This window comes from Artemia sp. Qi Xiang Cuo, chromosome 9, assembly GCF_049724085.1.
Source record: "Artemia sp. Qi Xiang Cuo chromosome 9, ASM4972408v1, whole genome shotgun sequence".
Taxonomy (NCBI): domain Eukaryota; kingdom Metazoa; phylum Arthropoda; class Branchiopoda; order Anostraca; family Artemiidae; genus Artemia; species Artemia sp. Qi Xiang Cuo.
The window spans coordinates 16,696,054-16,721,728 of NC_142802.1; the positions used below are offsets into that span (position 1 = coordinate 16,696,054).

Genomic DNA, 25,675 nt, shown 5'->3' on the forward strand with positions numbered 1-25,675 from the left:
ATTTGGGCAGGGCTTTGAAATTTCTTCCGATAACAAAGAGTCAAGCCGTGATTCAACTGTCGCATCACCGGCTGAAAAAAACATGATTAAAATGAGTTATCCAATCATCTAGTTTCAGAGAACTATTAAAATCTGGTGAACAATTATTATTACGACGTCTAGAATTAACCAAACTCCAAAGCTCATTCTTATCACTAGTAATCCTTGAACCAATTTCATCTTTTATAATTTCATTATGCAAACACAACTCAGCCCGAAAAACGCCTTTAGTTAATTTCATACCATCATACAATGGTCCAGATCGCGGTTTTCCAGCGTAATTCCAAAGGTAACAAGCTTGAGATGCATTCTTTTGGCTTTGCTTTAAAATCAGGTTAAGGTTCCAACCTAAAACACGAGATCCACGACGGAAAGAATCAGTCGTAAATGCTTTATTAGCCCCGACTTTTAAACTATGAACAATTTCAAGGTAAAATAGATCAATATCAATTTGTTCAACATCCTTAGAATAATTTACAATTATTTTAGCTAAAAGTGTATCTGATTCTTCATGATATTTGCACTTTTTTCCCGATCCCAGATCATTTTACTTACAATTTGACTAGAACGATGGATAATTTTAAAAGATGGAATTTGAATGTTTAAATGAAAAAAAAGGTAAAAATGGTCATTAATAGGCATATCCAATCGAACATGAACAGGCTGTGGTAATAACGCTGCATTTGAGACAAGCACACGGTCTAGATTAGAGCAAGAACCAGAATTATGGACATACGTAAAATCCGCATCTTTTGAAACTATAGTAAAAACCGAAAACAAAGATAAAAGAGTGGAGGAGCGGACATCAGAGATAGCAATGTTGCAGTTAAAATCCCCGCAAATAAGCCACTGGAAATCTGATGGAACTTTCGCCACACATCGCGATAATTCTAAACATGCAAAATTGAAATCAAAGTCCAAATCAATAGTATGATAATTTGTTGGTAAATAGCACGAGAAAACGATAATCCCTGGGATTCAAACAGCAACAAATTAACGATTAACGGCAAACACTGAAACTGGAACATTCTCTCGAATAAAAATGTAAACGCCTCCAGATGGGCGTCCACCTGTGGGTGTAGCTGGAGATATAAAACACTTAAACTGCTGCGACAAACTCGAAAGAAGACTAGCAGAGTGGTCCAGAAGGTGATGCTCTTGCATGACGCAAAATATCCAGATCGCGCAGCATAGACTGCAATACATGTTGTATATCACCAAATCCATTCAGATTCAGAGATATAATCTTTGCACTAATCATTTTTATTCTTTGCAACTTTTTCGGTTAACCGTTTACAGCAAAAGCTAAATCCAGTATGCTCATGAGATCCACAATGGAAGCAACAAGGTTCATTCTGGCAAGGGTTGTTCCTAGAATGAGAGAGTCCACTACCAAGACACTTGAGACAACGTTCCACGCTAGAGCAGCCCGACGATATATGCTCTAGCGACCTGCGTTGGTAGCACATTCGCGGTAAAAACTTATAATCAGTAAGCCGGAAACGTTTGTAGCCAATGTGAATCCCATGACGCAAATAATGAGACTTAGCCGTCGCCGAACGAAAGTATACACGATATGATATCGAAACACCGATGCTCTGTATCTCTTCGATACCTTGGTTAGAAGCACATACACTCTCTTGATCGATCGGGAAGTCCACTCGGGATAATAAACCGACAATTTTCGATTTGCAAACCTCAGGTGTGTGTGTGTGTGTGTGTGTGTGTGTGTGTGTGTGTGTGTGTGTGTGTGTGTGTGTGTGTGTGTGTGTGTGTGTGTGTGTGTGTGTGTGTGTGTGTGTGTGTGTGTGTGTGTGTGTGTGTGTGTGTGTGTGTGTGTGTGTGTGTGTGTGTGTGTGTGTGTGTGTGTGTGTGTGTGTGTGTGTGTGTGTGTGTGTGTGTGTGTGTGTGTGTGTGTGTGTGTGTGTGTGTGTGTGTGTGTGTGTGTGTGTGTGTGTGTGTGTGTGTGTGTGTGTGTATTCCTTTTAAGATATATATAGTGGTCTTTTTTGGACGTAAAATTCAAATTCGGCGATCATGCTGTGATAGTAATTTTAAAATTCTATTCTATTCATGTACGCTGTTTTGTGACATTTATTTATGTATGTGCTGGAAATAAAAATAGTCTACTCTACTCTGCCAAAGACAGTACTTTGCAACTTCCAAAAATAAAAAGTAGACTTGCAAAAGCCAAGAGCATTTAAAGAATATCAGTCAACCATAAAATAAACAGAAATTTCTCAGAAATAAAACGTGGGCCTACCGTCTCATCATGCTCTCTAAAAGCTAGAACGCTATTTGCGCTTAACTGAAAACAAAACATATACTTAATAAAGTTTTCTTTAATTATCCATGGCTGGTTACAGTCTGACAATGCAGAATAATTTCATCAAAACTTTCTTCCTTTTAAATACATTCGTTAGAAAACTACTTGGTCAGCTTTTCATTGATTTAATTAATATTTTAATTGAATTGAAGTTTTAATTGATTTGTCAGTTCAAAATATTGCTTAAGGGAACTAAACAGGTTGGTTAAAAATTTAATTAAAATTTGACTAATTTAATACAATTTAAAGTTATTTGTAAAATTATATTCAGCAAAATAATATACAATTTAAATCTATTTGTAAAAATAAATTCATTTGAAATTTAATAAATTTTATCTTAAATTTAAACTTAGTACCAGTTAAATTTATTTATCAAGATAAAATTTATTTGGTTTATCAAATTGAAAGTTTATTTGGAAACAGATGTGATTGTATTTTATCATATGGCATCTTATAATATCTTACAATATTCTATTGTATATTATTAACCCTTAATTGGATTTACTATAAAAAAAAAGAAATTTTGGTAAATAATAAGTGATCAAATTTAGTAAATAGAACATGTGATATAATATTTTGTTACAAATAGTTTATTTAAAATTATTCAAATTCAAGTATTGGCAGGTTCGAGTTTAAGAACGATACTGGCCTAAGACATCGCTAATTGTAGACAGAGAAAAGCCAAGACAGATAGTCCAAGTATTTGAGAGGCAAATGTTTAAATGGCTGGGGCACAGGTAAATTGCAGGGTGTGCATGACTCTCTTATTGGACCCATACTTGTTTGTTATAATGATCACCCTAATTGGTTCAAAGAGCCTCCAAGAAAAAGCTAAAAGAAGCACGGTACAGTTTGCTAAATTACCTTAAAATTAAGACAAAGAACATGCCCTTTTTATGTAAAATGTTTGGGGGCACGGTTTCCCCGAAAATGGGAAATGGGACCCCAAAAAGGGCAGAACAAAAATTTGCTGAATCATAGCAAAACTGATACCCTAACTCCATGGACCAAAGGGGCTCCAAAACCAGAAGAAAAAAAAATACACACATATAAATATAAAACTATTTGAGGAACACAGTCACCTTAAAATGGGACTGAAAAAGAACCAGAAGCAGTTTTCTTATCAACTCAATCTAGCATCCTTAAATCATTGAGCGAAGTGGATTCTATTGACAACAAAAAAAAATAGAGAAAAATATTTGTTTGCCCAAAAAACCACCAAAAGTTTGTTTTTCAAAATTTTTTTTTTCGTCCCTGATCATTTTGAAACTAACAGCCGTAAGTCCGTGGGCAAAAAGGAACCTAATGTGTAAAAAAACAAAGATTTATGGATATAGTCCATACAAGAATCGAGTCCAAAAGGGGCCAAAACTTTTTTTCTCATCAGCTCAAAATTATATCCTCATGCACTAGGCTCAAGAGTTCAATACAAAGAAAAAATAAGAAAAAGATATAGTCCCCCAAAAAAGGGGTCAAAAATTTTGTCCTCCAAACGAATCGAAAATTTCACCCATAAGTTCTTTGGCAACAGCAAACAAAACCCCTGGATACGGCCCTGGCTGCGCAGATCCTCAAGAAACGGGGCCAGGGATTGTTTTTTTCCGATACCTTGGGTCAAGGGGGCCACAATTCACAAGCACAAGTTGAGAAAAAACATTTTTGTGCCTAAAATGAGGCCATAAAAAGGGGCATTAAAAAATTTTCACTTACTCGGTGTGCCTGAAAATGAGGCCATAAAAAGGGACATTAAAAATTTTTCTCTGAGGATCTTGAAACTTAAAAGCCTAAATCCTAGGCCAAGTGGTTGCTACACTTCTAAAAACAAATTAGCTTGTTGGCAAAGGCCCCATCAAATTTTTGGCCCAAAAAGGGCGACAGTTTTGTTCTCTGATTGGTTGGAAACACTTTTTTGTTTGAAGAGGGATGGTGCTGCCGAGCGCAGAATTGGACCAAAAACCTCAGTTTCCCTGATCAGTATAAAACTTACAGCTGTAAGTCTCAATGCCAAAAAAAAGTAAAGAACAGCGAAAGATCGGTTTAAGTACCCCAAAAATAGGGCGCAAAAAGGACAAAAGACCTTTCTTTTCTGATTAGATAAAAAATTAAATCTTGTAGTTTTTGGGTGAAGAAAGTCAAAAGCATAGAAAATTGGAGAAGTAAAAAGATTAAGGTTGAGGGAGGGGACGTTGCCCAAGCTATACTCTTATTTGTGTTGACTTCCGTTCAGTCTAAACTTGAATCGATTATTTATTTCTAGTTGTTTTATGATACATCTATTCACTCATAACATTATCTGTTATTTTAATGCTTACTGTCATTTTAATTCCTGTTCGTTTTGGATTTCAAATAGTTCATTCATAGATGTCTGCTCGTTTTAGGTTTAAATATATCTCTTTACTTTCATTTGAGGAACTTCCTTTTTGGATTTTTTTTTATTTATTTATCATTTTATAGGATAATCCTGTCATTTCGGAGGACTTTTGAGCTTACCACTGTTAACTTTCTTTTCATTCTCTCCTTCCTTGTCAGTTTCTTCATCTTCATCACTTTCATTTTCATCAGCATCATTAAACAAATCATCAAAATTATCCTCTTCAGAATCATTTTCACTGTCAGTCTTGAGATCAAGCTCACTCAAATCACTATTTGACCTGTTTTCATAATCTTCTTCCTCTTCTTCAAAGGGTTCACCTGCTTCAGTGTCATTTTCTTCTCCAATGAAAGTTAGCTGATCTTTCACTAATAATTTTGATATAGATGCAGTAAGCACATTAAGTTGATTGTCACTACAGAGTTCCAATTGCTGCCATACTTGCTCTTCATCAAATCCATCTATTAATAAGCTATTCAGGTATCCCTTATGTTCTTTTTCTTCTTTAAATGTACTATCATACAGCTCTTTAGAAACATTTTTAAAGGCCTTTGCATTTTCTTTATCTAGCCTGCAAAAGTAGAAGAAAAATGTGCATTAAAATCATTTCAAATACTGAATTAGTATTTAAAACACAACCCAGGTACTCTACAAACCAGCTTTCAAGGTTGCATCAGCAGCTGCAACTTAGTAAAGAGCTGAAACTACATCCAATAATTGCTATAATCTATAAAACTGGTTTTAAAGTGCCTAAGTGACAGAAAACTGACTAGTGATAAATATTTCCTATGTAGTGTTTATCAGATTTGTGATATACACTATTTTAAAATTCCTACTTTCATTTATATTCAACCAAACGCTAATTTATGATTACTAGAAGACATTTTCGAAAATTTCAAGAAGACCCTAAACCCCCAAAAAAAGATGTACAACTGAAATATAATACATACCATTGAAATAGCCATAGTCGAAACCATTATTCAGAGGTTTACGTTCCCTCACATTGAACAACAAGGAAAGTGAGGTCTCTTAAGTTCACCATCTTGCAGGTGGTACCAGAAATAGTTTCAATTGTAGTAATTTACTATTTGTTGTTGTAGTAATATGTTATTATTAACAACTATTAACAATTTAAATACTACAACAAATTATTAAGAATTATTAACAACAGTAGTTTAATAATTAGCTTCTTCTTGGATGTAATTTTAAGTTTAGATACAAATTAGACTTTATGGAAAAACTCCTGCAATAACATTTTGTTCCCATGATGATTATGAGCCGTATAATAGCCCATGTTATAGCTACACTTGTGGATAAAATCAAAATAAAGCACAACTACAGCGCCAATAATATATGATATTTGTAACTCGTTTAATTGAGTAATCCTATACTTTTTAGCATAATCTTTATGAATGATCAATCAGAGTGATTATCTAAAGCATAATTTTTTGAAGTTAGAAAAGGTGGCTCGTTTAATTGAGTAATCCTATACTTTTTAGCATAATCTTTATGAATGATCAATCAGAGTGATTATCTAAAGCATAATTTTTTGAAGTTAGAAAAGGTGGCTCCTTTAATTGAGTAATCCTATACTTTTTAGCATAATCTTTATGAATGATCAATCAGAGTGATTATCTAAAGCATAATTTTTTGAAGTTAGAAAAGGTGGCTCCTTTAATTGAGTAATCCTATACTTTTTAGCATAATCTTTATGAATGATCAATCAGAGTGATTATCTAAAGCATAATTTTTTGAAGTTAGAAAAGGTGGCTCCTTTAATTGAGTAATCCTATACTTTTTAGCATAATCTTTATGAATGATCAATCAGAGTGATTATCTAAAGCATAATTTTTTGAAGTTAGAAAAGGTGGCTCCTTTAATTGAGTAATCCTATACTTTTTAGCATAATCTTTATGAATGATCAATCAGAGTGATTATCTAAAGCATAATTTTTTGAAGTTAGAAAAGGTGGCTCCTTTAATTGAGTAATCCTATACTTTTTAGCATAATCTTTATGAATGATCAATCAGAGTGATTATCTAAAGCATAATTTTTTGAAGTTAGAAAAGGTGGCTCCTTTAATTGAGTAATCCTATACTTTTTAGCATAATCTTTATGAATGATCAATCAGAGTGATTATCTAAAGCATAATTTTTTGAAGTTAGAAAAGGTGGCTCCTTTAATTGAGTAATCCTATACTTTTTAGCATAATCTTTATGAATGATCAATCAGAGTGATTATCTAAAGCATAATTTTTTGAAGTTAGAAAAGGTGGCTCCTTTAATTGAGTAATCCTATACTTTTTAGCATAATCTTTATGAATGATCAATCAGAGTGATTATCTAAAGCATAATTTTTTGAAGTTAGAAAAGGTGGCTCCTTTAATTGAGTAATCCTATACTTTTTAGCATAATCTTTATGAATGATCAATCAGAGTGATTATCTAAAGCATAATTTTTTGAAGTTAGAAAAGGTGGCTCCTTTAATTGAGTAATCCTATACTTTTTAGCATAATCTTTATGAATGATCAATCAGAGTGATTATCTAAAGCATAATTTTTTGAAGTTAGAAAAGGTGGCTCCTTTAATTGAGTAATCCTATACTTTTTAGCATAATCTTTATGAATGATCAATCAGAGTGATTATCTAAAGCATAATTTTTTGAAGTTAGAAAAGGTGGCTCGTTTAATTGAGTAATCCTATACTTTTTAGCATAATCTTTATGAATGATCAATCAGAGTGATTATCTAAAGCATAATTTTTTGAAGTTAGAAAAGGTGGCTCCTTTAATTGAGTAATCCTATACTTTTTAGCATAATCTTTATGAATGATCAATCAGAGTGATTATCTAAAGCATAATTTTTTGAAGTTAGAAAAGGTGGCTCGTTTAATTGAGTAATCCTATACTTTTTAGCATAATCTTTATGAATGATCAATCAGAGTGATTATCTAAAGCATAATTTTTTGAAGTTAGAAAAGGTGGCTCCTTTAATTGAGTAATCCTATACTTTTTAGCATAATCTTTATGAATGATCAATCAGAGTGATTATCTAAAGCATAATTTTTTGAAGTTAGAAAAGGTGGCTCCTTTAATTGAGTAATCCTATACTTTTTAGCATAATCTTTATGAATGATCAATCAGAGTGATTATCTAAAGCATAATTTTTTGAAGTTAGAAAAGGTGGCTCCTTTAATTGAGTAATCCTATACTTTTTAGCATAATCTTTATGAATGATCAATCAGAGTGATTATCTAAAGCATAATTTTTTGAAGTTAGAAAAGGTGGCTCCTTTAATTGAGTAATCCTATACTTTTTAGCATAATCTTTATGAATGATCAATCAGAGTGATTATCTAAAGCATAATTTTTTGAAGTTAGAAAAGGTGGCTCGTTTAATTGAGTAATCCTATACTTTTTAGCATAATCTTTATGAATGATCAATCAGAGTGATTATCTAAAGCATAATTTTTTGAAGTTAGAAAAGGTGGCTCCTTTAATTGAGTAATCCTATACTTTTTAGCATAATCTTTATGAATGATCAATCAGAGTGATTATCTAAAGCATAATTTTTTGAAGTTAGAAAAGGTGGCTCGTTTAATTGAGTAATCCTATACTTTTTAGCATAATCTTTATGAATGATCAATCAGAGTGATTATCTAAAGCATAATTTTTTGAAGTTAGAAAAGGTGGCTCCTTTAATTGAGTAATCCTATACTTTTTAGCATAATCTTTATGAATGATCAATCAGAGTGATTATCTAAAGCATAATTTTTTGAAGTTAGAAAAGGTGGCTCGTTTAATTGAGTAATCCTATACTTTTTAGCATAATCTTTATGAATGATCAATCAGAGTGATTATCTAAAGCATAATTTTTTGAAGTTAGAAAAGGTGGCTCCTTTAATTGAGTAATCCTATACTTTTTAGCATAATCTTTATGAATGATCAATCAGAGTGATTATCTAAAGCATAATTTTTTGAAGTTAGAAAAGGTGGCTCGTTTAATTGAGTAATCCTATACTTTTTAGCATAATCTTTATGAATGATCAATCAGAGTGATTATCTAAAGCATAATTTTTTGAAGTTAGAAAAGGTGGCTCCTTTAATTGAGTAATCCTATACTTTTTAGCATAATCTTTATGAATGATCAATCAGAGTGATTATCTAAAGCATAATTTTTTGAAGTTAGAAAAGGTGGCTCCTTTAATTGAGTAATCCTATACTTTTTAGCATAATCTTTATGAATGATCAATCAGAGTGATTATCTAAAGCATAATTTTTTGAAGTTAGAAAAGGTGGCTCCTTTAATTGAGTAATCCTATACTTTTTAGCATAATCTTTATGAATGATCAATCAGAGTGATTATCTAAAGCATAATTTTTTGAAGTTAGAAAAGGTGGCTCGTTTAATTGAGTAATCCTATACTTTTTAGCATAATCTTTATGAATGATCAATCAGAGTGATTATCTAAAGCATAATTTTTTGAAGTTAGAAAAGGTGGCTCCTTTAATTGAGTAATCCTATACTTTTTAGCATAATCTTTATGAATGATCAATCAGAGTGATTATCTAAAGCATAATTTTTTGAAGTTAGAAAAGGTGGCTCGTTTAATTGAGTAATCCTATACTTTTTAGCATAATCTTTATGAATGATCAATCAGAGTGATTATCTAAAGCATAATTTTTTGAAGTTAGAAAAGGTGGCTCCTTTAATTGAGTAATCCTATACTTTTTAGCATAATCTTTATGAATGATCAATCAGAGTGATTATCTAAAGCATAATTTTTTGAAGTTAGAAAAGGTGGCTCCTTTAATTGAGTAATCCTATACTTTTTAGCATAATCTTTATGAATGATCAATCAGAGTGATTATCTAAAGCATAATTTTTTGAAGTTAGAAAAGGTGGCTCCTTTAATTGAGTAATCCTATACTTTTTAGCATAATCTTTATGAATGATCAATCAGAGTGATTATCTAAAGCATAATTTTTTGAAGTTAGAAAAGGTGGCTCCTTTAATTGAGTAATCCTATACTTTTTAGCATAATCTTTATGAATGATCAATCAGAGTGATTATCTAAAGCATAATTTTTTGAAGTTAGAAAAGGTGGCTCCTTTAATTGAGTAATCCTATACTTTTTAGCATAATCTTTATGAATGATCAATCAGAGTGATTATCTAAAGCATAATTTTTTGAAGTTAGAAAAGGTGGCTCCTTTAATTGAGTAATCCTATACTTTTTAGCATAATCTTTATGAATGATCAATCAGAGTGATTATCTAAAGCATAATTTTTGAAGTTAGAAAAGGTGGCTCCTTTAATTGAGTAATCCTATACTTTTTAGCATAATCTTTATGAATGATCAATCAGAGTGATTATCTAAAGCATAATTTTTTGAAGTTAGAAAAGGTGGCTCGTTTAATTGAGTAATCCTATACTTTTTAGCATAATCTTTATGAATGATCAATCAGAGTGATTATCTAAAGCATAATTTTTTGAAGTTAGAAAAGGTGGCTCCTTTAATTGAGTAATCCTATACTTTTTAGCATAATCTTTATGAATGATCAATCAGAGTGATTATCTAAAGCATAATTTTTTGAAGTTAGAAAAGGTGGCTCGTTTAATTGAGTAATCCTATACTTTTTAGCATAATCTTTATGAATGATCAATCAGAGTGATTATCTAAAGCATAATTTTTGAAGTTAGAAAAGGTGGCTCCTTTAATTGAGTAATCCTATACTTTTTAGCATAATCTTTATGAATGATCAATCAGAGTGATTATCTAAAGCATAATTTTTTGAAGTTAGAAAAGGTGGCTCCTTTAATTGAGTAATCCTATACTTTTTAGCATAATCTTTATGAATGATCAATCAGAGTGATTATCTAAAGCATAATTTTTTGAAGTTAGAAAAGGTGGCTCCTTTAATTGAGTAATCCTATACTTTTTAGCATAATCTTTATGAATGATCAATCAGAGTGATTATCTAAAGCATAATTTTTTGAAGTTAGAAAAGGTGGCTCCTTTAATTGAGTAATCCTATACTTTTTAGCATAATCTTTATGAATGATCAATCAGAGTGATTATCTAAAGCATAATTTTTTGAAGTTAGAAAAGGTGGCTCCTTTAATTGAGTAATCCTATACTTTTTAGCATAATCTTTATGAATGATCAATCAGAGTGATTATCTAAAGCATAATTTTTTGAAGTTAGAAAAGGTGGCTCCTTTAATTGAGTAATCCTATACTTTTTAGCATAATCTTTATGAATGATCAATCAGAGTGATTATCTAAAGCATAATTTTTGAAGTTAGAAAAGGTGGCTCCTTTAATTGAGTAATCCTATACTTTTTAGCATAATCTTTATGAATGATCAATCAGAGTGATTATCTAAAGCATAATTTTTTGAAGTTAGAAAAGGTGGCTCCTTTAATTGAGTAATCCTATACTTTTTAGCATAATCTTAATGAATGATCAATCAGAGTGATTATCTAAAGCATAATTTTTTGAAGTTAGAAAAGGTGGCTCCTTTAATTGAGTAATCCTATACTTTTTAGCATAATCTTTATGAATGATCAATCAGAGTGATTATCTAAAGCATAATTTTTTGAAGTTAGAAAAGGTGGCTCCTTTAATTGAGTAATCCTATACTTTTTAGCATAATCTTTATGAATGATCAATCAGAGTGATTATCTAAAGCATAATTTTTGAAGTTAGAAAAGGTGGCTCCTTTAATTGAGTAATCCTATACTTTTTAGCATAATCTTTATGAATGATCAATCAGAGTGATTATCTAAAGCATAATTTTTTGAAGTTAGAAAAGGTGGAAGCTTGGAACAGTAGTTTTTTTGTCTGTACGATGAAACTAAAAAATATTCTAGGGGGCAACAATTCATGAAAATGCAGGAGGAAGGCAAATATTTTTGGTCAACTTTTTTTTTATTGAAGATACAAAGAAAAAATTTGATTATATGCATTTTCCCCTTCTTTTTTGGGTAAAGGCAAAGAATACAAAAAGGATATATTGCTAACTGAAAATTTAACCAGCTTTTTTCAACTACAATAATAAAAAAGAAAAATCGAAAAGATCCAAAATACCTTCATTGAGTCTTTAAAAAGCATTTTTTTTCTGTTTTGGTATTATTTTTAAGCGTCTTTACATTTCGTGGGGGGAGGGGCTCCCTGAATCGGCCCGTGTAAGCACACAAGTGGTATGCTATATTTTGCTGCATCATTATCTCTGCTTTCGTTTTTCGTTTTTTATAAACAAAAACGGAGTAAGCCACAGGCTTGTCTCATTAAAAACAGACACTAAACAAAGAATAAACAACAATAAACATAAAGACAATAAAGTACCATAATAACATAAAATAAACATAAACATAACAATAAACATAATAACAAACATAACAATAAACCTCTTAGGCTGAAAACATTACACAAATAAGCAAATACACCAGAATGCACAAAGAGACATATTCATGAGACTCTTTTTAGGGGCAGTGAGTAAAAAAGATCATGCAAACGCCATAAATACTATGGTTCTATATACTGCCCTTCATAAAAACAGGTTCCAACCAAAGCTGTTTCAAAAGCTGTACCATTATTTGTAGAAACAACATGATCAGGTAACATATTCCTTGATCACTGATTAAATAAAAAAAACAAGTTTTTTTAACTGAAAGTAAGGAACGACGTTAAAACTTAAAACGAACAGAAATTATTCCGTATATGAACGGGGCTGTCCCCTCCTCAACGCCTCGCTCTTTACGCTAAAGTTTTTTTTATTGTTTAAAAAAAATAGATTTTTGAGAAAGTCAAACTTTAACGTAAAGAGCGTGGAGTTGAGGCGGGGGAAGCCCCGTTCATATACGGAACAATTTATGTTAGTGTTAAGTTTTAACGTCGTTCCTTACTTTCAGTTAAAACAAACTTGTTTTTTTATTTAATTTTTGAACGTTTTTGAATTAATGCAGGTTTTGATTTTGGCTCACCGTACATGAATAATTAAAACAAAATTTGCATATTATATTTGGTTAAATGGCTTTCTCAAAACTTGTTTAATTTTATTTACGAACGTTTTTATTAGTAATAAATATATGTAACTTAGAATTAACTTACGTAACGAACTTCTATATTCATAAATTTTTAACACGTATGTTAGGGGGTTCGCCCCCTAGTCAATACCCTGCTCTTTAAACTATAGTTCGAATTTTGTTTTCCAGTTCTTTAAAAATGACCTCTTAATCACAATCAGTTGATCAGTTGAAAAACTTGTTTTTTTTTTTATTTAATTCCTGATCTTTTTATTTAATAATGCTGGCAAATCCGGCGCCCCCTTCATGGCAATGTCCCTTCCCCCATGAAAACTTCCTTCATGGAAAGATCCTTCCATATAGCCCCCGACCCTCTCCGGCCCCCACCAACCAGAAAAAAATCTCCTCTGAAAAAGTCAGTATACGTACCAATAAACAATAATATGCTATCTGTTAACAGTGAGTAAAGTTAATAACTATAATCCCTCCCCCTGGGGACTTTGGGGGATCAAGTCATCCTAAAAGACATTTTTATCATATTTTCGACCCTGCTGAACAAAATGGCTATCTCATAATTTTGATCGGGTGACTTTGTGAAAAACATGAGCGTGGGAGGGGGCCTAGTTGCCCTCCATTTTTTTGTCACTTAAAAAGGCACTAGAACTTTTAATTCACGTTCGAATGAGCCGTCCTACGATATTCTAGGACTACTGGGTCGATACGATCACTCCTGGGGAAAAAAAAACAAAACAAACAAACACATAAACAAGCATCGGTGATCTTCTTTCTGGCAAAAAAATGTAAAATTCCACATTTTTGTAGATTGGATTTTGAAACCTCTAAAGCAATATTCTCTGATAGGCTTAATATGATGTTGTGATTTTCATCGATGTTATATAACTTTTAGGGTGTATTTCCCCCCTTTTTTAAAAATCAGCCAAATTTTCTCAGGCACGCAACTTTTGATGGGTAAGATTAAACTTGATGAAACTTATATATTTGAAATCAGAATTAAAATCTGTTTCTTTTGATGTATCTATTGGTATCAAAATCCCGTTTTTTAGAGTTTCGGTTACCATTGAGCCGGGTCGCTCCTTACTTACAGTTCGTTACCACGAACTGTTTGATTTACAAAACAACTCAGTCCAACCTTTCTTAAAAATCTTTTTCTGATACAATTTTAATGAGTTCTGCCATGTGAGTGAATAATGGCTAAACTGAAATAAATCGCTAAAACATAAATTATCAACATCTTTAATAATTCAAAATGTATTAACTAAGTCCAATCTATCCCTCCTGAATTACAGATATGGTAGGCTCAGATTTCTTAGTCTACACTCATAAGGCAAGTACTTCAAATAAGGAACTAATTTTGATGCCCATTATTGCACAATTTCAATAAGCTGTGAAACAGATTGTCTTCTGGATACTGCACAGATGTGCAGCTTTCAACAACTCGTTTCGTCATTGTCTTAGACAGCTTAGTAAAGATTTGCAGGTTAAACCTTCTTTTGATACAAAGCAAACTCTAGTTTGCTTTACATGATACGGCTGATACTTGTTTATCAGACCTCAATTGATTATCATAGGCAGCGCAATCGCACTGCCTAAGTAAAGAACCATGTTGGCACAATGTATTATTTTTTTTCCATACCAGGGCAATTCGTATCGAAGGAGTTGTAGAAACTTCGAAAAGGGCTCATTCGATTGGAAATTGGAGTGGCTTGTGCCCTTTTTAATAGTCGAAAGTGATTGGAAGGCAACTAAAACCCATTCCACGCCCACCATTTTCCCAACCACTTCCAATCAAAATTTTTAGATAGCCATTATGTTCTACGCAGTTGATTCTAACATATAAATTATATTTTTGGGGATGAAACTCCCCAATAGCCCTCAGGGCAAGAATTTTAAGTTCTAGCCTGGGTGCATTTAATGTTTTTATAGAAAGCGTTGTCGAAGAAACTTCAAAAAGGACTCATTTGATAAGAATTTTGATTGGATTGGAAATTCGATTGGAAATTCAAAGGGCAACTGCCCTTTTGTAATAGTCGAAAGTGATTGGAGGGCAACTAACCCCCCTCTCACGCCCACCTTTTCCCCAAACAAATCCAAACAAAATTTTGAGATAGCCTTTTTGTTCCGCGCAGTTTAAAGTTCAGGAAATTATACCTTTGAGCAGGACACTCCCCCACAGTCTTCGGAGCAAGGGTTATAAGTTATGCCCTGGGGCATATAATTTTTTATTGAAATCTTCGCCATAGAAACTTGAAAAAGGGGTCATTCGATTGGAAATTCAAAGGTCTAGTGCCCTTTTTAATAGTCGAAAGTGATTTTTAGGCAACTATCACGCCCACCTTTTCCCCAAACACATCCAATCAAAATTTTTAGTTAGCCATTTTGTTCAGCGGAGTTGATTCGTAGTTGATCATAGGCAGCGGAATAGCGCTGCCTAAGTAAAGAACAATGTTGGCACAATGTATTATTATTTTTTTTTCTTGGTTTTAGACCAGGGCACTACGTATCGAAGGATTTGTCATAGAAACTTCGAAAAGGGCTCATTAAATTAGAAATTGGAGTGGCTTGTGCCCTTTTTAATAGTCGACAGTGATTGGAGGGCAACTAGCCCTTCCCCCCCCACGTCCATCATTCCCCCAAACACATCCAATCAAAATTTTGATATAACTATTTTGTTCAGCGTAGTTGCTTTTCAGATAGAAAATATGTTTTTGAGGAGGCCACTCTCCCCAAAACCCTCAGGGCAATGGTTTTCAGTTATGCCCTGGGGGCAAATAAGAACGATGTTGGCACAATGTATTATTTAGTATTTTTTTCCTTTAGACCAGGGCACTTCGTATCGAAGAAGTTGCCGCAGAAACATCGAAAAGGACTCATTCAATTGGAAATTGGAGTGGCTTGTGCCCTTTTTAATAGTCGAATATGATTGGACGGCAACTAAAACCCCTTCTACGCCCACCATTTCCTGAAACGCATCCAATCAAAATTTTGAGATAGCCATTTTGTTCAGCGTAGTTGATTTCCAGGTAGAAAATATGTTTTTGAGGAGGTCACTCCCCCACAACCTTCAGGGCAAGGTTTTTAAGTTATGCCCTGGGGGCATATAAGAACTATGTTGGCACAATGTATTATTTATTATTTTTTTGCTTTAGACCAGGGCACTTCGTATCGAAGAATTTGTCGTAGAAACTTCGAAAAGGGCTCATTCAATTGGAAATCAGAGTGGCTTGTGCCCTTTTTAATAGTCGAAATCGAATGAAAGCAAACAAACACCCCTTCCACGCTCACCATTTTCCGAAACACATATGGGGGCATGTAAGGCTTCTATAGAAAGAGTTGTCGTAGAAACTTCAAAAAAGGCTCATTCGATTGGAAATTCAAAGGGCTAGTGCCCTTTTTAATAGTCAAAAGTGATTGGACGGCAACTAACACCCCTCACACGCCCACCTTTTCCCCATACACATCCAATCAAAACTTTGAGACAGCCATTTTGTTCAACGTAGTTGAAAGTTCTGGGGAATTGGTCTTTGAGGAGGACAACCGCCCCCCCCCCACAGCCCTCAGGGCAAGGGTAGTAAGTTATGCCCTGTAGGCATATAAGGTTTTTATAGAACGCGTTGTCGTAGAAACTTCAAAAAGGGCTCACTTGATTGGAAATTGAAACGGCTAGTGCTCTTTTTAATAGTTGAAAGTGATTGGAAGGCAACTAACACCCCTTCCACGCCCACCATTTCCCCAAACTCATCAAATTAAAATTTTGAGATAGCCTTTTTGTTCCACGCAGTTTAAAGTTCAGGAAATTATATCTTTGAGCAGGATATTCCCCAACAGACTTCAGGGCAAGGGTTATAAGTTATGCCCTGGGGGCATATAAGTTTTTATTGAAATCATTGTCGTAAAAACTTGAAAAATGGCTCATTCGATTGGAAATTCCAAGGGCTTGTGCCCTTTTTAATAGTCGAAAGTGATTTGAGGGCAACTAACCCCCCTCTCACGACCACCTTTTCCCCAAACACATCCAATCAAAATTTTTAGATAACCATCTGGTTCAGTGTAGTTGATTTCCAGATAGAAATTATGTTTTTGAAGAGGACATTCCCCCACAGTCCTCTGGGCAAGAGTTTTACGTTATGCCCCGGGGGCATAAGAGGTTTTTACAGAAAGCGTTGTTGAAAAACTTCAAAAAGAATCATTCGATTGGAAATTCAAAGGGCTAGTGCCCTTTTTAATAGTCGAAAGTGATTGGAGGGCAACTAACCCCCCTTTTCCACAAGCACATCCAATCAAAATCTTTAGATAGCAATTTTATTCAGCGTAGTTGAAAGTTTTGGAAATTAGGTCTTTAAGGATGACAACCCTTCCACCCTCAGGGAAAGAGTTGTAAGTTATGCCCTGGGGGCATATAAGATTTTTATAGAAAGCGATGTTGTAGAAACTTCAAAAAGGGCTCATTCAATTGGAAATTGAAAGGACTAGTGCCCTTTTAATAGCCGAAAGTGATTGAATGGGAGCTAACCCCCCTCTCACGCCCACCATTTCCCCAAACACATCCAATCAAAATTTTGAGATATCCATATGGTTCAACGTAGTCGAAAGCTCTAGAAATTAGGACTTTTAGGATGATAACCCCATCAGATCCCTCAGTGCAAGGGTTGTAAGTTATGCCTCGGGGGCATATAAGGTTTACATTGACATTTGTTGTAGAAATTTCAAAAAGTGCTCATTTAATTAAATTGAAATTGCCCTTTTTAATAGTCGAAAGTGATTGGAGTGTAATTGACCCCCCTCTCACGCCAAACATTTCCCCAAACACATTCAATCAAAGTTTAGAGATAGCCATTTTGTTCGACGTAATTTAAAGTTCTGGAAATTATTTATTTAAGGATGACAAACCCCCCAGAGCGCCAAGGGCAAAGGTTGTAAATTATGCCCTGGGGGCATACAAAGTTTTTGTAGATAGAGTTGTCGTAAAACTTCAAAAGGGGCTCATTCAATTCGAAATTGAGAGGGCCAGTGGACTTTTAAATAGTCGTAAGTGATGGGAGTATGCCTAGCCCCCTCTCACGCCCAACTTTCCCCCAAACACATCCAATCAAAATTTTCAGATAGCCATTTTGTTCAACGTTGCAGAAAATTCTGGAAATTAGGTCTTTGAGGAAGACAACCACCCCCCCCCCCCCCCACCCTCAGGGCAAGGGTTGTAAGTTATGTCCTGTGGGCATATAAGACTTTTATTGAAAGCGTTGTCGTAGAAACTTCAAAAGGCCTCATTTGATTGGAAATTGAAAGGGCTATTGCCTTTTTTAATAGTTGAAAGTGATTGGAGAGCGACTAACGCCCCTCTCACGCCTACTATTTTCCCAACCACATCCAACCAAAATTTTTAGATAGCCACTTTATTTAATGTAGTTGAAAGTTCTGGAAATTAGGTCTTAGAGGATGACAACCACCCTCACAGCCCTTAGGGTAAGGGTTGTAATTTATGCCCTGGGGGCATTTAAGGTGTTTATAGAAAGCGTTGATTTTTCCTCTGAAAATTTTTCCCCAGCATACCAAACTATAAATAACAGGCCAAACTATAAAGTCTTGAAAAAACAAAAAGATTTAAAGTATTATTTTCTTTTTCACTGAAAAGACTATTTCAATATAAAACGAACATAAATTAATTAAAAAAAAACTTTTTCCAAAAAATAAGTTTTTCAAAGAAAAGTAAAAAACTCCATTAAACAAAAAATGAGCAAAAATAAAATCAAATAATCTACCAACCGTGAAACTACCACAAATCAGCATCGATAAATAAATGAAACCCAAAACGAACAGAAATTACAATAAATAACCGAGTCAAGCTCAAAACGAGCAGAAATTAACATGAGTTGGGCTTAAAACCCCTGTGCCTTCCCAAGGCCAGAACATAATTTGCACTTTACTGAAAACATACAAATGAATGTACATTGTCAGTTTAATATACATATACTGATATTTAGTAATCAAAATGTTAATGGGACACTCCCCCACAGCCCTCAAGGCAAGGGTTGTAAGTTATGCCCTGGGGGCATATAAGGTTTTTTATAGAAAGCGTTGTCGTAGAAACTTCAAAAATTCTCATTCGATTGGAAATTCAAAGCGCTAGTGCCCTTTTTAATAGTCAAAAGTGATTGGAGGGCAACTAACACCCCCCTCACGCCCACCTATTCCCCAAAGAAATCCAATCAAAATTTTGAGACAACCATTTTGTTCAGTGTTGTTGATTTTCAGATAAACATTATGTATTTGAGGAGGACTCTCCTCTACACCGCTCAGGAAAAGGGTTATAAGTCATGAGCTGGGAGCATATAAAGTTTTTATTGAACAATCTGTTGTAGAAAATTCAAAGAAAGCTCATTCGATTGGAAAATCAAAGAGCTAGTGCCCTTTTTAATAGTCGAAAGTAATTGGAGGGCAACTAACCCCCCTCTCACGCCCACTATTTCCACACACACATACAATAAAAATTTTGAGATAATCATTTTGTTCAACGTAGTGGAAAGTTCTGGAAATTAGGTCTGTGAGGATGACAATCCCCCCACAGTTCTCAGGGCAAGGGTTGTAAATTATGCCCTGGGGGCATATAAGGCATTTATTGAAAGCATTGTCGTAGAAACTTCAAAAAGGGCTCATTCGATTGGAAATTGAAATCGCTAGTGACCTTTTTAATAGTCAAAATTGATTGGAAGGCAAGTAACACCCCTTCCGCGCCCACCATTTCCCCCAACACATCCAATCAAAATTTTGAGATAACCATTTTGTTCCACGCAGTTTAAACTTCAGGAAATTATGCCTTCGATTAGAACATTCCCTCCACAGTCTTCAGGGCAAGGGATAAGTTTTTATTGAAATCTTTGTCGTAGAAGCTTGAACAAGGGCTCATGCAATTCGAAATTGAAAGGGCTAGTGCCCTTTTTAATAGTCAAAAGTGATTGGAGGGCAACTAACACCCCTCTCACGCCCACCTTTTCCCCAAACACATCCAATCAAAATTTTGAAATAGCCCTTTTGTTAAATGTAGTTGAAAGTTCTGGAAATTAGGTCTTTATGGATGACAACCCCTCCCCCCAAAGCCCTCAGAGCAAGAGTTGTAAGTTATGCCCTGGGGGCTTTCAAGGTTTTTATAGAAAGCGATGTTGTAGAAACCTCAAAAAAAGATCATTCAATTGGAAATTGAAAGGTCTAGTGCCCTTTTAATAGTCGAAAGTGATTGAAAGGCAACTAACCCCCCTTTCACGCCCACCATTTAACCAAACACATCCAATCAAAATTTTGATATATCCATTTTGTTCAACGTAGTCGAAAGTTCTGGAAATTAGATCTTTTAGGATGATAAACCAATCAGAGCCCTCAGCGCAAGGGTTGTAAGTTATGCCCTGGGGGCATATAAGGTCTATATAGAAAGTTGTTGTAGAAATTTCAAAAAGGGCTCATTTGATTGGAAATTTAAACTGCACTTTTTTATAGTCGAAAGTGAGTGGAGAGTAATTAACCCCCCTCTCGCACCCACCATTTCCCCAGACACATTCAATCAAAGTTTAGAGATAGCCATTTTGTTCAGCGTTGTTGATTTCCAGATCGGAATTATGTTTTTGAGGAGGACACTCCCCCACAGCCCTCAGTGCAAGGGTTGTAAGTTATGCCCTGGGGGCATGTAAGGTTTTTATAGAACGCGTTGTCGTAGAAACTTCAAAAAGGGCTCATTCTATTGGAAATTTAAAGGGCTAGTTCCCTTTTAATAGTCGAAAGTGATTGGAGGGCAACTAACTCCCCTCTCACGCCCACCTTTACCAAAAAACACATTCAATCAAAATTTTAAGATAACCATTTTGTTCAACGTAGTTGAAAGTTCTGGAAATTAGGTCTTTGAGGATGACAATTCCCCCACAGCCTTCTGGGCAAGGGTTGTAAGTTATGCCCTGGGGGCATATAAGGTTTTTATAGAAAGAGTTGTCGTAGAAACTTCAAAAAGGGCACATTCGATTGGAAACTGAAATGGCTAGAGCCCTTTTTAATAGTCGAAAGTGATTTGAAGGCTACTAACACCCCTTCCACGCCCATCATTTCCCAAAACACATCCAATCAAAATTTTTAGAAAGCCATTTTGTTCCACGCAGTTTAAAGTTCAGGAAATTATACCTTTGATTAAAACACTCCCCCCAGAGTCTTCAGGGCAAGGGTTATAAGTTATGCCCTGGGGGCATACAAGTTTTTATTGAAATCTTTGTCGTAGAAGCTTGAAAAAGGGCTCATTCGATTCGAAATTCAAAGAAATATGGCATATTTTAACAGTCTCGAAAGTGAATTGAGGGCAAATAACCACTCACTCATACTCACTTTTCCCACATACACATTCAATCAAAATGTTTAGATATCTCTTTTATTCAATGCAGTTAAAAGTATTGGAAATTAGGCCTTTAAGGATGACAACCCCACCCCCCCCAGCCCTCAGGGCAAGAGTTGTAAGTTATGCCCTGGGGCCTTTCAAGGTTCTTATAGAAAGCGATGTTGTAGAAACCTCAAAAAAAGCTCATTCAATTGGAAACTGAAAGGGCTAGTGCCCTTTTAATGGTCGAAAGTGATTGAAGGGCAACTAACCCCCCTTTCACGCCCACCATTTAACCAAACACATCCAATCAAAATTTTGATATATCCATTTTGTTCAACGTAGTTGAAAGTTCTGGAAATTAGGTCTTTGAGGATGACGATCCCCCCACAGCCCTCAGGGCATGGGTTGTAAATTATGCCCTGGGGCCTTTCAAGGTTCTTATAGAAAGCATTGTCGTAGAAACTTCAAAAAAGGCTCATTCAATTGGAAATTCGAAGGGCTAGTTCCCTTTTTAATAGTCGAAAGTGATTGGAGGACAACTAACACCCCTCTCACGCCCACCTTTTCACAACACACGTCCAATCAAAATGTTAAGATAACCATTTTGTTCAACGTAGTTGAAAGTTCTGGAAATTCGGTGTTTAAGGATGACCACCCCCCCAAAGCCCTCAGGGCAAGGGTTGTAACTTATGCCCTGTGGGCATATAAGGTTTTTATAGAAAGCATTGTGATAGAAACGTCAAAAGGGCTCATTCGATTGGAAACTGAAATGGCTAGTTACGTTTTTAATAGTCAAAAGTGATTTGAAGGCAACTAACACCCCTTCCACGCCCATCATTTCCCCAAACACATCCAATCAAAATTTTTAGATAGCGATTTTGTTCCACGCAGTTTAAAGTTTAGGAAATTATACCTTCGATTAGAACACTCCCCCCAGAGTCTTCAGGGCAAGGGTTATAAGTTATGCCCTGGGGGCATACAAGTTTTTATTGAAATCTTTGTCGTAGAAACTTGAAAAAGGGCTCATTCAATTCGAAAATCAAAGGGCTAGTGCCCTTTTTAATAGTCGAAAGTGATTTGAGGGCAACTAACCCCCCTCTCACGCTCCCCTTTTCCCCAAACACATCCAATCAAAATTTTGAGACAGCCATTTTATTCAATGTAGTTGAAAGTTTTGAAAATTAGGTCCTTATGGATGAAAACCCCTCCCCCCCACAGCCCTCAGGGCAAGAGTTGTAAGTTATGCCCTGGGGGCTTTCAAGGTTTTTATAGAAAGCGATGTTGTAGAAACTTCGACAAAAGCTCATTGAATTGGAAATTGAAAGGGCTAGTGCCCTTTTAATAGTCGAAAGTGATTGAAGGGCAACTAACCCCCTCTCACGCCCACCATTTAACCAAACACATCCAATCAAAATTTTGAGATATCCAATTTGTTCAACGTAGTCGAAAGATCTCGACATTAGATCTTTTAGGATGATAACCCCATCAGAGCTCCCAGCGCAAGGGTTGTAAGTTATGCCCTGAGGGCATATAAGGTTTATATAGAAAGTTGTTGTAGAAATTTAAAAAGGGCTCATTTGATTGGAAATTTAAACTGCACTTTTTTATGGTCGAAAGTGAGTGGAGAGTAATTAACCCCCCTCTCGCACCCACCATTTCCCCAAACATATTCAATCAAAGTTTAGAGATGGACATTTTTTTCAACGTAGTTGAAAGTTCTGGAAATTATGTATTTAAGGATGACAAACCCCCCAGAGCCCCCAGGGCAAAGGTTGTAAGTTATGCCCTGGGGGCATATAAGGTTTTACAGATAGATTTGTCGTAAAAACTTCAAAAGGGGGCTCATTCAATTGGAAATTGAGAGGGCTTGTGCCCTTTTTAATAGTCGAAAGTGATTGGAGGGTAACTAACCCCCCTCTCACGCCCACCATTTCCCCAAACACATCCAATCAAAATTTTCAGATAGCCATTTTGTTCAACGTAGCAGAAAGTACTGGAAATTATGTCTCTGAGGATGACAACCCCCCCTCCGCCAGCCCTCAGGCCAAGGGTTGTAAGTTATGCCCTGGGGGCATATAAGGTTTTTATTGAAAGCGTTGTCGTAGAAAAGGGTTCATTTGATTGGAAATGGAAAGGTCTAGTGGCTTTTTTAACGGTTGAAAGTAATTGGAGGGCGACTAACGCCCCTCTCACGCCCACCATTTTCCCAAACACATCCAATCAAAATTTTGAGATAGCCATTTTGTTTAATGTAGTTGAACGTTCTGGAAATTAGGTCTTAGAGGACGACAACCACCCTCACAGCCCTTAGGGTAAGGATTATGCCCTGGGGGCATATAAGATGTTTATAGAAAGCATTGTCGTAGAAACTCAAAAAGTGCTCATTCGATTGGAAATCGAAAGGCCTAGTGCCCTTTTTAATAGTCGAAAGTGATTGGAAGGCTTGGCGTTTTTATAGTAAAGAACGATATGAGTACAATGTATTATTTTTGTTGTTGTTTAGACCAGGGCCCTTCGTACCGAAGGAGTTATGGTAGTAACTTCGAAAAGCGTTCATTTGATTGAAATCTGATGCCCTTTTTAATAATCAAAAGTGATTGGAGGGAAACTAATCCCCCTCCCACGCCCATCCTCCCATTTGCCATTATGTTTAAAAACTAATTATTGCCTTAAGATCAAATCAAAATGCACTGTGTTAATGCTAATTCCCTATAAGGCATCTCAGCAGTATCCCAAGAACGGCTGAGGGTATTTTGTTCAAACTTTCGGGGCTACTTTTGCTCTTAAAATTTAACAAAATCAAAATAGCTTAAGTGTATCCAAGCTATCAAAGAAAGTAAACAGATTTTTTACGAATAGTATTAAATTTTCCATTTCAGGTCAACTAGAGGAGGTATGAAACTAAATTAAACACTACTATTTGTGTCCAGATTTTTAAAAGGGTGTATTTTGTAAAAAATGATGAAAATTTTTCTCCAGCATACAAATAGCAGGCCAAACTATAAAGTCTTAAAAAAAAGATTTAAAGTATTATTTTCTTTTTCCCTGAAAAGGCTATGTCAATATAAAACGAACATAAATTAATTAAAAAAACTTTTTCCACAAAATAAGTTTTTCAAATAAAAATAAAGAACTCCATTAAACTAAAAATGAGCAAAAATAAAATCAAATAATCTACCAAGCGTGAAACTACCACAAATCAGCATCGATAAATAAATGAAACTCAAAACGAACAGAAATTACAATAAATGGCCGAGTCAAACTCAAAACGAGCAGAAATTAACATAAGTCTGGCTCAAAACGCCTATACCTTCCCAAGGCCAGAACATAATTTGTACTTTACTGAAAAAAATTCAAATGAATGTGCATTATCAGTTTAACATACATATACTGATATTTAGTTATCAAAATGTTAATATTATTTGATTTATTAGAGTTATAAAAGTAAAAACATTTATATTTTTTTATAAAATAGTTTGTTAGAATATGAACGTAAAAAAATTTTGGCTGAAAGTTTAACCTTATGTCGTAGTTTATCTTATGTCGCGTATCTTATGTCGTAGTATATGTGTATATGTATATATGTATATATATATATATATATATATATATATATATATATATATATATATATATATATATATATATATATATATATATATATATATATATATATATATATATATATATATATATATATATATATATATAGCAGAAATTTTGTCAAAACCTGTTATATATATGCTGAAAAACAAACGCTAAAAATGGAAGCTAAAAAACGCTAAAAATTTGGTAAATCATTTATAAATATATAAAACAAAACTAGTCCCAAGCAACTACCCTGAGTGGAAAATCATCGATTACTTCCATTAGCTGAGTATTACAGGTAGCTTTTTGTTTATTATGCCCAGTGGCGTAAAATTTTCGCGTCAACTGTTGATAGGAGGGTCAATGGATCTTCCTGTGCACACAGGAGAGAGGGGGTCTAAACCTTCGGAAAGTGAATTTTTAGGCCTAAATCTTAAATTTTCAGCAAGTTATCTATATCTGCTTTTCTGTTTTTACTGGTAGATTGTGTTTTATTTTCATATATTACTGCAAATCATCATACATTTTTGGAGAAGCACTGCTGGTAAAAATTGGTTTATTCACTGAGAGATGAAAGTCAAAAACATGGAAACACCAAAACCGACTTACTTGAGGAAGGAGATGGGCTTGGGCAGGGTTGCCAAAATACGATCGAAGTCCAGCATTGATTCACTGCAAAAGAAAGCTTAGGTTGGAAAAACAGCTTAGGTAAACCTTTAACAATCAAATATTATAAACAATAAAAAAATGTATCAGCAGTAATGACCCAATAGTCAACACTGCTCTCTACAAGCTTCTGTTCAGGCCTAAGTTAGAGTTATGAATGTGCTGGGCATCCCCATTTTATAGAGGAGGTAATACTACCATACCCTTAAAGCAGTCCAGAGGCAAGCAACTCAAATATATTTAGGGACTTAAATCCCTCCCACATGAAGAGTGCTTGCACCACCTCAAACTA

The 25,675-nt window shown here is 34.7% G+C and overlaps 1 protein-coding gene across 1 annotated transcript in view; it reads right to left on the reverse strand.

The window, feature by feature from the left end:
• The window catches only part of LOC148948375 (U3 small nucleolar ribonucleoprotein MPP10), an 87,590-nt gene that overhangs the window by 41,872 nt on the left and 20,043 nt on the right, over positions 1 to 25,675 (reverse strand). The window contains exons 2-3 of the mRNA XM_089093903.1: positions 25,327 to 25,389; positions 4,856 to 5,307 (exon numbers count right to left, since the gene is read on the reverse strand). Of these exons, the coding sequence (XP_088950029.1) occupies positions 4,856 to 5,307; positions 25,327 to 25,389 (515 nt within the window). The remainder of the gene's footprint in view (positions 1 to 4,855; positions 5,308 to 25,326; positions 25,390 to 25,675) is intronic.